The following is a 14714-nucleotide window of genomic DNA, read 5'->3' as shown; positions in this document are numbered from 1 at the left end:
GCAATTATTCACGACTTATTTAGCAATAAAGTTGTTATAACGTCCTGTCTAGTACTGTCTTGACTGTTAACTCATAGGTTGCTGAAAGGAAAACAGGTCGAGTTTCTTCAAAAGCTAAACATAAAATCACCATTTTTACAACAGACTCCTGGGTATCTATGCAAAAGAAATGGCAATACCCATTCAGACACAGACTTGCACAAGGATGTTCATAGCAACATTAGTTAGAACAGTCAAAAAGTAGAAACTTAAATCTTCCTCATCTAATGAATGGATAACATGTGGAATACCCACAAAGGTATGCCACTCAGGAATACAAAGGAACAAACTACCAACACATGCTGTGCTGGGACATGGACGAACCTTATAAAACATTACGCTAAGCGATGAGACACAAAAGACCACAGACTTCATGGTTCCGTATATAGGAAATATCCTGAAAAGGCAAATTTATGGAAACAAAGTAGATTAGTGGTGGCCTGGGGCTGGGATCTTTCTGGAAGATAATACATGAGGATTGTTGCACTACTTTATAAATCCCTTGATTTGAGTCATTTTATTTGTAAAACGTACTTCCATAAAGCTGTTAAGAATTCCAAAACATTACAGGAGGTGCTCAAATATTAGTTGAATGTTTCATCTCTTACCTGTTTATATTTTTCTCACCACCCTCTCCCCTGTAACTAGACCCTAAACTTCTGGAGGGCACAGACCTAGCTTCCCACTCGTTTTTTATGCTAAGTTCTAACAGAGACTGCACCCAACCCAAAGTTACGCATACACGGTGTTCGTAACTCTTGGTGGATTTGGGATTTTCCTGGTCAGGCTACAGAGGCCATCAAAAGCATCAGGGAAGAAGCGGCATATGTGGATGCAGGGGCAGAGTTAAGTGGGTCGGAATCACAGCCTTTCCGTTTCATCGCTGTGAACTCAGGGCAAGCGGACTGCCCTCTCTAAGCCTGCTCCCAGTCTAAAACGGGGGAAATGGTGGTAGGCACCTCACAGGGTTATATGGGCAGGAAATCAGATGATCTGGATAAAATGTTTAACCCGGTGCGTGCAACATACAAAAACTCACTGAACGCTGGCCTAAAACACCCATACACAAACCGACACAAACGCACACACCAGAGAAATCTCTTTCAAACAGGAAACCACCTTCAACAGCAGAGGGGACTACTGACGGGCCCACCCTCTTCTCGTCATCTGACAGGTAAGAGCGGCCCCTCCCAAGCCCAGGGAAGTTCACGTGTGACCAGAAGTACTACTATTCATCCAACCGAAGGAAGTACCTATTGCTGAAGACTTTCAACATTTGGTTTGACCTTCCATCTGCAGACTCCCATCCTGCCAGGCCCCCTTGCACTCTGTTTAGCAGGAAGGCGTATCCAGTCCTAACCAGTGAACTGTGAGAGGAAGTGGCAGGTCACTTTGAAACCGGAACATGTGTTTGTAGAAGACCCTCCACAACTGTCTCCCTCTCCCACGGCAACAGGCAATGGGCCAGTTGATGGCTCCTGTCAGCTAGATGAGGACAACGTGGAGCACGTGCCCCAGCGAACCTGCAACGGACACACAGGGTCAGTGAGAAATAAACTCTGTAGTATGCCTGTTGAGTTTTGGGGTTTATTAGCACAGCATAACCAAGACTCACCCAACAGTGTCACAGGGCTCTCAGGCTGTGGAGAAAGTTTATTTATTTTGAAAGAGAGAGAGAGGGAGAACGCTCGCACGAGGGTGGGGCAGAGGGAGGGAGAGACAGAATCCCAAGCAGGCTCCTTACTGCCAGGGCAGAGCCCAACTTGGGGCTTGAACTCACAAACCGTGAGATCATGCCCTGAGCCAAAATCAAGAGTCAGACGCTTCACCGACAGCCACCCAGGTGCCCCTGAAAGTCTGTATTTTAAATCTCTTAAATCCCCCTCCCCCGAAAAAAGCCTTCTAGAGCCTCTTTATTCCCCTGGCTTCTGTGACAAGCCACTCTCACTGTTCTTTGTCTCTCTAACCCCTTCTCCGTTTCCTCATGGTCTCTCCCTCTGCCTAACTCACTAAACCCCATCAACCAGGGTTTTGTCCTTAGCCCCTTACTCTTCTCATTCTACACGCTCTCCTAGGGGGTGAGCTCTGACCTACCTCCACGTACACACTACCTACCTCTCCTGACCTACCTTCCACGTACACACTAATGCTGCCGCAAACTATCGCAGGCTGGCTCCGAGCTTTCCTCACACCCAAAGTCCTGCTGGCCATCTCCCCCTCAGGCTCAACTAGCATCATGAACCCAACACATTCAGAAGTCTTCCCACGCCAGCCCCCCACCCCCCCCACCCCAACCTCAGCTAACAGCACCTAAATCAACTTAGTCTCCCAGACTAGAAACTGGACCATGAAGTCAGATTCCCTCCTCTCCCCTCTCTCACCCTCGGCTCACTCAAACCATCAGTCCAGTCAATCCATTTAACCCTCTGTAGATGTTTCTTATTGTTGTTTGGAGCGGAGGGGGTGATTTTTTTTTTTTTTTTTTTACTTGTTTACTGTTCATTACAGTGACTACTAAGAAAACAAATGACTTCAGGTTCAGGGAATACCTTATTTTGGCGTCAGGCAGACAATGATGCTCTGCCTGAAGAGTACAGGCTGGTCCAGACCGCGAAACAAGAAAGCCATGATTTCTGAGTGCACGCCACGAACTTTGCCGGTGGCTTTCTGCATCTGTACCTCGACTGCAGCCACTTAAGTAAAGGACCCAAAACACTGCCAAAGAAGCTTTCGTTCTTTATTAAATTCTCTTAGGCGTTACCAGTATTATTCAAGTTTAAGACAGGGCAAATCTTATGAAGTATTTAAGGGTTCTCTTCTTATAAATAAATTTATAAAGAAAACATCCACTAATTCATCTCTACTTTTTCTAACCCGCTCAATCTTCTAGAGTCGAAAAGAACAATTCTGGTGCACTAAAACCAGAGCCGAGGCTTTTCAATACCGTCAATTAAAATACTTTCAATTTAACTCTGAGCGGCTGGTGTCGTTCAATAATTTTAACTGTTACACAGCAGGATGTGCTTGTCACCCCTGGTCTTCTTCAGCCTCAACACACATTCAGAGTCCATTCTCCGCGTAGAAGAAAACTACTACTGAACTTACTGCATGTATTTGATCATGTAATTTGAAGCCTTTTGTGCTCAATCTGGGCAGTGCTATTACTGCATATCTTAGATGACCACCCTAAGCACTTCAAAGACCCAAACGCCTTTCTTCGTTCTACACACTCTTCCGCAGAAAGAGCTGTCAAGAAAGTTGTTTAAAACCCCAAAATGCATAGCGATTGATGCTTCATTTCTACTTGTCCTCCTCATGATGGAAAATCTGGTCAGTCCTTAACTTGGCCTGAGAACGGCTCTGACAGCAATGCCAAATATTCCACTGCACAAACGGAACGCCTAAACTGGTAGCAGGCAGGAGAGGATGACACTTCTAAATGCTTTCTGTTATTCTGGAAACACTAGCACCTTCCTTTCAGTGAGCTCCAGAAAACCGTGGATGACGTCACCATTTTAAACCGTTTCAATTCAACAGCAAAAATTACATGGCGAGTATTCTTAGCACTACCTGAAAACCAGGAGGGGGAGGAGGGTGCCAACAAGGTTTACAGGACTTGCCCAAAACTGTAAATCTAAAACCTGACTGTTGGGATAGCTGCCAAAACCTGAAATTGCTTACTCTAAAAAACATTACCAAATCAGCTGATCTTCCTTTTTAAATCCAAGGTTTTCTCTTTTTTCCAGACAAAGCACAGCATTTTTCTCTCAGAACATACCAGTCAGGGTATTGCTAATTAACTTGACTGGGTGGCTTTGTAGTCTCAGACCAGACCGTCTAGCTGGCTGCTAGGAAAAAGGTTTCATAGCTTAAAAATATATTATATGAAGTGTTAGTTCAAGATGTGTGTGAAAACGATCTTTAAATTGCTGCAAGAGCAGAATGTTAAGGCAACATCAGAAAACAGAGGTGTTGTAAGACACTAAGCCCTACTCCCCACCTGGCAAAGAGAGCCAAATGATAAAATGTGACCCAATCCCTTAATACAAAAACGTCCCAAGATAATCTGAGCTTGACTTTGCAATTTTCTCTTTGATATTTTGATGGCAGTGAGAGAGACCCTGGGGCTGTAACTCCCTTGCAAAAAAATGTCAACATATGATTTACTCACGAGGCTTAAAATAAGGAAAGAAAATATAAAATAAGTTGTCCTTTGCTTGGCAACCATCCTTTTTAATTACTCATTTTTATCCTGTATCCAGGCTACACACACCTGGGTATGGATGGCTAATTTGGATATAGAAAACACCAAGGATCACTTCTGGAAGAAACACAAGACCATAAACTTCTCAATCAGTACATCAACAGCATCAGGGTGAGCAAGAAAAGGACTTTACCAAGAGACTGACATTTACACTTTCCGACAGAACTGAAATACACTGAATTACAGAGCAAATTCACTGAAACGACAAAAAAAGTCTGTCCTTGAAAAGGCTATTTTTTCACCCCCAGAAAAAAGCGTTTCCATTTGGATATTTCCACCACACAACCAACCGGTTAAGAAAATAAAGCGCGGTGTTTAGCAACGGGGCAAGGCTAACTACCCGAGAAGCACGGGGTCCACCCCCACCGGCGACCGCTGAGGTCAGCAGGGCCCGGCGCCAGCGGAGCCTCCGGCTTCACTTCTCGGCACATGCCGCGGCCGTCTCCTTGTTGAAGCCCCGGATGGAGAGATCGTAGACCACCTCCTCCACCTTCTTCACGTCATACTTCAAGCCGTCGTAGCGCTTCCTCAAGGAGTCGTTTTTCAGGTTGAGAAGGCGGAAGCCCGAATCCAGCTCGTTGATGAAGGTGGAGATGTGGAGCGGCCGGGAGTAGTCTCCGGCGGTCACGCTGTTGACGGACAGCCTCGACTACACGAGGGAAGGGAAACCGAGACACCTTACAACAGGCCTCGTGAGCACGTCTTCCTCCGCATCACAACCAAGAGACCCCCAAGGCCCCACAACTTTCCCACGATGCCTTTCGGAATTACATGTTGACCACCGCTTAACATTACAAAGTTACTTCAAGACTTAAGAGATCGTTCCCTTTCTGTTGGGGGTTTCTGTGGTCTACAAGTTTCCATCAATGCGAATCAAGACTAGTGGGAACACCTTTATGACAACCTTTTTTTCTTCTTTAGAATTATCTCCATAGGACAATGTCTCAAGAGACAGATGAAGAGAATAAAAGAAAAATAACCTATATACAGTTAAATTAGTCCCCAAAGCAAGTATATGTATTGACACAGTTACTAGGGATGTATGTGTCTTGCCACCACTTTGAAAGGGAGAGGCATTACCATCTTTTAAAAATTCACACATTAGTTTATGAACAGCCCGCTCATTTTATGACTGGCTGATGACTCTGATGACTAGCAAAGCAGCACACACAGCACATGATGACAAACTGGTGACAGATAGAGGGCTTAGAAAAGACTTCCTGAATTTTTGTGCCCATTTTAAAAACTGACAGCGAGGTGGGAAGATCAAAAACGCAAATGGCAAATTACTAAGCTTCTTACCAATTCACTGGCAAGAATTAGAACTCCCGAGAGATAATCTTCCACATCCAGATGAAAGCCTTTCTCCCGATCTGGCTCAACTAAAAAATACACCAAAGTAAAAATAAGGTCATGATGTGAACAGAATGTGAGCCTAAGAATATAAAATACTATATATACACACACATACATATACACGCACACGCATATTGTTTCTCTCAAAGGAAAAAAAAGAAGATCTTTTAAAACTATCTTTGGGGGGCGCCTGGGTGGCTCAGTCGGTTAAGCGGCCGACTTCGGCTCAGGTCACGATCTCGCGGTCCGTGAGTTCGAGCCCCACGTCGGGCTCTGTGCTGACAGCTCAGAGCCTGGAGCCTGTTTCAGATTCTGTGTCTCCCTCTCTCTCTGACCCTCCCCCGTTCATGCTCTGTCTCTTTCTGTCTCAAAAATAAATAAACGTTAAAAAAAAAAATTTAAAAAAAAAAAAAAAAAAAAACTATCTTTGGGGCGCCTGGGTGGCTCAGTCGGTTGAGTGGCCGACTTCGGCTCAGGTCATGATCTCGCGGTCCGCGAGTTCGAGCCCCGCGCCGGGCTCTGTGCTGACAGCTCAGAGCCTGGAGCCTGTTTCGGATTCTGTGTCTCCCTCTCTCTGACCCTCCCCCGTTCATGCTCTGTCTCTCTCTGTCTCAAAAATAAATAAACGTTAAAAAAAAAAAATTTTTTTTTTTTAAATAAAAAATAAAAAAATAAAACTATCTTTATGATGTGCTCATACTTTTGGCAACTAGGCCTCATTGTGGATTTTTGAGCTCTTAAGACTTCAATTTTTCCTTTCATTCTTCTCTCAGAAAGTACTATCACCCAGAACGTTATCTAGTTATATCAGAGAATACCTATGTTTTTGGACAAAGCATGTCGCAGCATTTAAAGGAGAAGCCATGACACCCTTAAGTGACATTCACATGGTTCACACGGGCACACGAATGCATGAATGCACATGCACGTGCACAAAGTGAGAAGACCACACAAATGTGGCAAAATGTTGGGGAGCCTGAGTGGCTCATTCGGTTGAACATCTGATTCTTAATTTCAGCTCAGGTCATGATCCCAGGGTTGTGGGATCGAGCCCCACATTGAGCATGGAGCCGGCTCAGAGTTCTCTCTCCCTCTGCTCCCCACCCCCTTCACGCACACTAAAATAAAAATTAAAAATTTTGGGGGTGCCTGGGTGGCTCAGTCGGTTAAGCAACCAACTTCGGCTTGAGTCATGATCTCACGGTTCGTGAGTTCGAGCCCGTCAGGCTCTGAGCTGTCAGCTTCAGATTCTGTGTCTCCCTCTCTCTCTGCCCCTCCCCAGCTTGCACTCTGTCTCTCTCAAAAATAAACAGTAAAAAAAAATAATAATAAAATAAAATAAAATAAATTTTTAAAGACATGGCAAAATGTTAACAAGCAGAAAATCTAAGTGGTCTTCACTGTACTATTCTTTCAACTTTCTGTAGGCTTGAATTTTTAAAAACTAAATTTTAAAAACTAAAAGCAACATCCAAGTACAAAAAGCAAGCCACTACATGTTCTTACTTTTTGTGTTTCCAAGTCACTATTTTTCCATTTAGTTCTCGTTTGTTCTAATAAGTAGGAAGTATAAGCAACAGCCTCCCCCACAACCAAAAATTAAGTGACCATGCCTGATTCTGTAGACCGACGCTAACGGAGACACTTACTGCCAAGAATTTCTGTAACCGCTTCTCGAGTCACTAGTGTTTCTGATTCCAAGTACACAACAAATGCTGCCAAGAAGACCAAACGCTGCAACACAAACCTCCAGTGCTCATGAAATCTGCACGGATAGAAGCTCATTTAGGTGGAAGGATTAGGGGCTTTATAAAAGATAAATTTAGTACAGTCGTAGTCAAACATTTTGGAAATACAATGCTTTTCCAAATCAAATCCATGTGAAACCCCAACATAAAAAACATGTAAAAACATGCCATTTAAGTATATTAGATGGATTTTATATAAGTTTTACAAGTTTACATTTATAGCAATTACGTATTAGAAGTTTAATAGACAAACGAGAAGCATGATCCAACTCCAACGAATATAAAGATATTTACAATCGAAGATTATGGACAAGGACAACTGTGCTTGTGAAGTTTAATCAGTAAAAACAATGATACTGCTCTGAGAAAAATTAAAACTGGCGACGGCAGATTGATGAGAACTGCACTGTACATCAGCCTCAATACCTAACTTACTCTCACGTTTTGAGTGTAGAATATTAAAAAAACCTTGATTTATACATATAATAACTACCACTTGGAATCACTAAACCAACACTTAAACCTTCAGGATCCTGCAGTTAAACTGAGCTAGAAGCCTGAAAAAAAAAAAAAAATAGGAAATTTTATACCCCCAAATATTAATGCTATGCCTCCTGAATTTCAAATATGGCAAATTCAAAAAAAATTTTCAATACAATACAGGTCAAATAAAACCCTCTAAGGGCCAAATCACCCAGAGGTCGGCCTCTGTGTGACCTCCAAACTACACGATCTCTCAAGATCCTGCCAATCCTATCGTTCAAGGTCTCTCTACATCCGTTATTACCTTACAGCAGGGTCAGCAAACTTTTCCTGCGAAGGGCCAGATAGTAACATTTTAGGCCTTGTGAGCCACATTCAGTCTCTGTCACATATTCTTATTTGGGTGTTTTTCTTTTTTTAACAACCCTTTAAAATATAAGCAATTCTCAGCTTCCAGAGGCGGCGGGCCATGGGCAGTGTGCCAACCCCTGCCTTAAATTATCCTGTGGAGCTGTATTACCCACTTCCCACATACATGTCTTGTTTTGTGCCCACGTGTGTCTTAACAGAACATCTTTTTCGGTAGAAAAGAGACACAAGTAGAGATTTTAGGTTCTTATTCACTATATTTCATCAATACTCAGATGCAGTTCTTTCCAATTTAACATCTGTGAGGCTGGGATGCTTTTTACAATCTATAAATTTCACAATTATGACTGGCAGCAAATTTTCTTCCCTAAATAATGGAGACTCTTAAAAATTAACAGTGCTATAGGTCAACAAGTTACAGAATATTAGCTAAACATGTTATTTGGCAGTATAATTCAAACTTTGAGGAAAAACTCAACTCCATTTATATAGTGCCATCTAATCCCATAACCTTAATAGCATAGACATGGTTCACCCAATTTCACAAGCAACTTAAATATACTAAAAAGATACTCTATTCGACTTTAATACAACACATATTTTTTAATTCCTTTTTCATTGTAAAAATTATGTTTTCCTTAGGAAAATTCTCAAAGGGAGGGGAAAAAAATCCCCATCTCTGTCACCATTAAAATACCACCACTAATAATAGTCTGACTCTTTTTCGTTGTTTCTTCTACATAGAGAGGTTTTTACTTAGTTCTCAGCAATCATTCGGTACATATAATTTTTGTCCTGCCTTTATTTTTACTTGACATTACAAAATAATACGACTTTTCTTACAAACCTGTAATACTGTTCAGCAGGGAACTTGGTCTTCAACGATGTTAGATGTGTTTTCACTGTACCAAAATGTTCTCGAGCTTTCAAACACCTCTTTGGAACTGATCACAAAAAGATAATCAAACACAATAATGAGTAAGATTTACCAAATTTCAAATACAGTTCTGGCTTAATAATCTACACAGTCTCTCTGGAAATAAATCAACTCTTAAAAAAAAAAAAAAAAATCTCATGACCAAATGCAGGGTATGCATCTCTACTTTCCAATCTGGCTCTCAAAATTCCAATTAACCAACACTGAAAAATAGACAAAAACTTGCTGAAAGGGAATAATATTTAGCAAACAAGTCAGTAAGCTGTCATAAATAATGTCATCCTTGGGGTGCCTGGGTGGCTCAGTTAGTTAAGCGTCCAACTCTTGGTTTCTGCTCGGTTCATGACCTAGCAGTTCGTGGGTTTGAGCCATGCATCAGACTGTGCACTGACAATGCAGAGCCTGCTTGGGGTTCTCTCTCTCCCTCTCTCTCTCTCTGCCCCCCCCCCAATCCCATATCTTTCTAGCTCTCAAAATAAACTAACTTCAAAAAAAAATTAAAAATATAATAATAATTGTGGGGCCACACACCAGCTGCTATTCCAAAAGGATGCCTAAAATTGGACAGCTTCTAGCTCCCACATTTGGTCAAAAAGCTTTATCAATTATACTCAATCAGACTGACCGACTCCATATCACTGAGAAAAAAGACCTCCCTGTGACACCTGTAAGTTACGCCATTGTATCATTCTCTACCTGAAAATATATTTCAGCTCTTTTTAGTTGTGCTGGCTACATCCTACACTGAAAGTCCCATGTTTAACCTTATCATATGTGATTTCCATGAAAGGTGCTGACTATAAACCCACTAGGAACCTTTTACACTGAACATTTCTTACATACAAATGCATATTAAGCCATATTCAATGAAGGAAAGACTGTGTTTATTTCTCTTTTAATGTTTATTTTGAGAGAGAGAGCAAGCAAGCAGGGGCAGAGAGAGAATCCCAAGCAGGCTTCATGCCATCAGTGCAGAGTCGGACACGGGGCTCAATCTCACTCTCTTGGACTGTGAGATCATGACCTGAGCTGAAGTCAAGAGTCAGACACTTAACTGACTGAGCCACCCAGGTGCCCCACGAAAGATTGGGTTTAAAAACAAGAGAGCCATATAAAAGATACACAAGAGAACTACAAACCTACAACAATTATCACATCAGAATCACATTATTACATTACTACGTGGAAGTGGAAAATCAACCGTAACACACAGAATTCCAGAATTCTGTAAACCTATAAAACACTCAACTCACCTACTTCTCCATAGGATATGAGGGACATTTTTCTTAATAAAATGATAACAGACTTGAAATGTCTTCTGAATGGAAATTAACTCTTAAGTGAACGACTCATAATTTGGACTCAAAAAATATTCAAAATCAATGGGGCACCAGAGTGGCTCAGTTAGGTGTACGACTCTTGATTTCAGCTCAGGTCATGACCTCGTGTTCGTGGGATCAAGCCCCACGTCGGGCTCTGTGCTAGCAGTGCAGAGCCTACTTGGGATTCTCTCTCTCCCTCACTCTCTGCCCCTCCCCTGCTTTCTTGTGCGTTCTCTCTCTCTCTCTCTCTCTCAAAAGAAATAAATAAACTTAAAAAAAAAATTCTTCAAAATCAAAACAAAGAACTTACTGTCCTGAAAACCAGCACCCTGATGGACCCCTTGCAGTAAAGTTAAAATCTCTCGAGCTGTTTGTTCTAAACTCTGTACAACTTTTCGGATTTCCTAGAAAGAATTAAAAATCAAAGTATCAGATAAACTCAATGTAACTATTTTCATAACCTCAAACCAGATATATCAGACAGCACAGGTTAAGTACCTATGACGCCTTCACACACATTTAAAACTCCAACAATCTTTACAAGAACTGAACTGGTACAGAAAATATCCAGGTTTGAATCCCAACGTTGCCACTTACTTCCTCTGTGAGACCTTCAAGAGGTCACTACAGGGCCTGAGATTTCTCATGCAGCCTTCAAAGGATAATCACCAGCCACCCCAAATATCCCACTGAAACACTATAAATATCGAAAGAAATGAAATATCTGAATGCAATTTGTAAAAAAGAAAAATGCAATGCAATACGAAGACTGGGTGCTTTTCAATCACTTTATGAATATTCACAGCACATTTATGTGGGAAGCACTGTGTAAATACTGGTTCCCAATTAGTCCCTTCCTTCTTGCCGTTTAGAGCATAATAGGGTAGACATACGTTTAAAAAATACGTATCGCACAAAATTTTTTAACGTGAATTCTCTACTAAAAAACATGACAGATTGTGAGATCAAGAATATGAATACGAAGCAACCACCAGGAAAGGAGAGGAAAGATGCGAATTCCAGGAAAAGCATACAGTACATGCAAATATCCTGAGGCAAGAAACTCTCTGCGGAACTAGAAAAATAAAAAGATAACTAAACTGAACATAAAACACAACGGAAGATGGCATAAAATGAGATGGAGGGAGGGGAGAAGACACCTGTGGGCTACAGTAGAATCTGGATTATTATTCTATGTGGAATAAGAAGCCATAAGAGAGTTTTAAAGAGAAGAGGCCACACGTGCTACAACAAACAGTGAAACGCGTGTTCTCTGAGTCCCAAGCGCTGAGCCTTCGACATAAACAAGCGCCAGAAAGCAGGAAGACTGACACTCAAACGAGGTGGGCGATGCCGAAGAGCCGAGACTCGAACACACAGAATCAGGACCGGAGAGCAGAATCGGGGGCGGGAGAGGAACGTGCCCTAAGCTGATACAAGAGGGGAAGCAACCCATCCCCGGAGGCTTCCCCACTGCTCGAGACAGAGCGACAGAGGAGGGCCGGGCGCGGTGGCCAAGCAAGAAAGGAAAGGGAAAGGGGAGGGGAAGAGAGGAGGCTCGCCTCTCGGATGTCCTGCTCGGCAGCCAAAAAACCCTGCAGCTCCACGAAGATCTCGCTCACAGACATGGCGCCGGCTGCACAACAACCGACCAGAGCGGCGAGTGTGGCCGCCGAAAAGCGTTTCAGAGCCCACCGGCGCAGTCAGTCGCAACGCCAGCCGCCGCCGCCGCGTCCACCCGGCCCTACGCTACGGACGTCGCTGGGGTCCTCCGAGGTCCGCGGCGCGCAGGATCCTGGGCTGTCCGCCGTGCTGCCTGATGTGCCGCGGCGGGAGGCGAGGCGCGCGCTCAGGGGGCGGGGCGGGAAATGCTGGGCGGGGCTTTCATCTGGGGAACTTCGAACAGGCAACGCCGGAAACCCTCCGCTAAGCGGGGAGGAGGGTGCCCGGGGGCCAGTGGGCCTGAAGGGGCGGGGCGGGCTTGGAGGCTGAGCAAACGAGCGCAACGCTTAACGTTGTTTTATGCTGTGGCGGATGGGAGGAGAAATGCTTCAATACTGAAGAGTTTGCGTAAAAATACAGGTGCAGAAAAACGTAGAGAGAGTGCAATCTCCGTGTGGAAACAGGAAAAACATGCGTTCGTATTTGCAAAGAATACACGGGAAATAAAAGGGGGGGGGGGAGTACGGGATGGATTGCGAGCGAAAAATTTTAACTCCTTCTCTGTATGAGTGTATAACCTATTTAAATTATATGGATCTTTAAAGCGTGTATGGTGGGAAATTTCTCTTCTACTCAACCAACACCTCCTTATCCCGATTCCCTTGAGGCAAGCGCCTTAAGGATTTCTTGATGTTGCAGAGTTATTCCATACATCTGTTCTACAAATAGAAATGTGTATGAATGCGTTGGGTCAACCTGAACATAAAAAGACACTATGAGAGCCAAACAAGTGTTTGAGATCTAAGAATTGCAATTCGGTGAGCACAGACTCCAGCAGTAATCAAATAAGTGTCCCTCCTGCAGGGTGAAAGCAAGGATTGGGGGGGCGGGTGGGAAGGCGGGGAGAACCACATGACTTTGATTAAAAAAAAAAAAAAAAGATAATTTATACTAACAGGCTAAGGGCTAATACGCTTTTGGTTACACACTGATAACTATTCTGTTGACAAACGAAGCTATTCTTGGTATATATTACTCTTATGATTGGGAAGAGTCTTATGTTTGGGAAGCCTGTGGTCCTGTTGATTTTAGGAGCAATTGCTTGTGAAACAATGGCTTCTAGACCAGTCCTTTTGTCCAGTTCAAGGGTTAATTAGCCATTTGTTATAGAACGGGAAATGGAGCTTTTCTCGAAATAGGTAGGGTCTCTCATGTCTAGAAATTATATATTTATATACATAATTGTACACGATTCCACAGTAGAATGCACTCTCCAAATGATTTAAAATGATTACTTATTTCAACTAGATGGGGGTTGTTTGCTTTGTGTGAGAGGTTATTCTAAAACTTACAAGAAAGACGTAACTTCATTATACTTTTGTAAAGTGGATATTAGTGTTACCTTATAAATGAAATAACTATAGTAACAGATTAATTGACTTGCGTAAGGTGGTATGCAGCTGGTAAATGTTGAAGCTGGAATCCAAATGCTTTGTCTTAATTTCTATGTTATTTTTCGTCTATGTACCATTTAACACTAATATTTGCAAGAGGCTTCAAATGCCTTATCTAACTTGACCCCTACAACTTTAAAATGTGACAGGCTAGAAAAGCTGTTTTGACAAATTGCTCAAACCCAATATTTTTATTTTATTTTTATTTTATTCTTATTTTTTGCCTGTGTTTCTCTGACATCAGATGCCATTTTGTGGTGTAACATAAGCAGTAGAATCTCCTAATTCACAAAAAAGAATGAAAGTAGGAACAGAAGCTCATTTTTATTTAGACTTGGTACTTGCCAAACACGTTCTTAGCACCACTTTTTGTGTATTGACTGACTTCATATAAATCCGAAATCATTTTTCAAATCCTGCAACATTTCTCTCTATTCCCACTCAAAATAAAGATCATGAGTTTTTAAACTAGCAGACAGAAGAGTCTGCCAAATCTCTTTTTTTCTAAAAATCTAAATGATTTAAGCATCCCCTAGGGGTGTCTTTTCTCAATTGTCAGATCAGCATTCAATAACACCTATCTCTAAAAGTTTGGAGAACTATAAATGTGCACAAGAGTGGTATCTGTCTTTTTGTAACTGGCTTATTACACGTAGGATAATGATCTCAGAGTTCATCTGTGTTGTACCATGTCAGAATTTCATTCCTCCTTGAGGCTGAATAATATTCTATTTTATGTGTATACCACATGTTATTTATCCATTCATCCTTCAATAGAAATTTTGGTTGTTTCCACCTTTTGGCTGTTGTGAAGAATGCCGTTATGAGCATAGCTATGCAAATATCACTTGAAGTTCCTGTTTTCAATGGTTTGAGGTATATAATGTTAACCTGAGAAATAAAACAGACAGTTATTTTACCAGGAAAAGGTGTTGTTTGTTGGGGAATAACAGAGAATTGCAATTCAGGTCAAACAAACCATGGCAAAATTATAGCAGGGGCGGGGGGGACAAAGGGGAGGAATCCTCTTGTAGAGAGGGCAGTGGGAAGTTGGGAGGCTGTTATAAACAGAAAGTTCAT

At 42.3% G+C, this 14714-nt stretch overlaps 1 protein-coding gene and 1 long non-coding RNA gene across 3 annotated transcripts; both read right to left on the bottom strand.

The window, feature by feature from the left end:
* Positions 1–529: 529 nt before the first annotated feature.
* Positions 530–2113, bottom strand: LOC131503854 (uncharacterized). The gene is made up of 2 exons (XR_009257653.1): positions 1069–2113; positions 530–690 (listed from the first exon to the last, which is right to left on the bottom strand). It is a non-coding gene; the product is annotated as an uncharacterized LOC131503854 (long non-coding RNA).
* A 649-nt stretch (positions 2114–2762) lies between these two features.
* On the bottom strand, positions 2763–12293 carry TSN (translin). Of its 2 annotated transcripts, XM_058715576.1 has the most exons (6): positions 12081–12288; positions 10829–10922; positions 9107–9203; positions 7309–7424; positions 5606–5685; positions 2763–4952 (listed from the first exon to the last, which is right to left on the bottom strand). In XM_058715576.1, exons 1-6 carry the CDS (start codon positions 12144–12146, stop codon positions 4719–4721), a joined length of 687 nt encoding a protein of 228 aa, XP_058571559.1. In that variant the 5' UTR covers positions 12147–12288; the 3' UTR covers positions 2763–4718. The 2 variants fall into 2 exon arrangements, with proteins under 2 accessions (XP_058571559.1, XP_058571560.1); XM_058715577.1 differs by lacking the exon at positions 5606–5685 and having other exon boundaries at positions 12081–12293.
* Positions 12294–14714: the final 2421 nt, after the last annotated feature.

This window comes from Neofelis nebulosa, chromosome 2 (assembly GCF_028018385.1).
Source record: "Neofelis nebulosa isolate mNeoNeb1 chromosome 2, mNeoNeb1.pri, whole genome shotgun sequence".
NCBI classification, from domain to species: Eukaryota; Metazoa; Chordata; class Mammalia; order Carnivora; family Felidae; genus Neofelis; species Neofelis nebulosa.
This window is presented reverse-complemented; position numbering and strand designations above follow the sequence as displayed.

Coding starts and splice junctions, on each gene's coding strand:
- TSN (XM_058715576.1), bottom strand. CDS start 12,146: ATGTCTGTGAGCGAGATCTTCGTGGAGCTGCAGGGTTTTTTGGCTGCC. Junction 10,923..12,080: donor CCGAGCAGGACATCCGAGAG/GCGAGCCTCCTC, acceptor AATTCTTTCTAG/GAAATCCGAAAAGTTGTACA. Junction 5,686..7,308: donor GGTTACAGAAATTCTTGGCA/GTAAGTGTCTCC, acceptor TGTATTTTTTAG/TTGAGCCAGATCGGGAGAAA.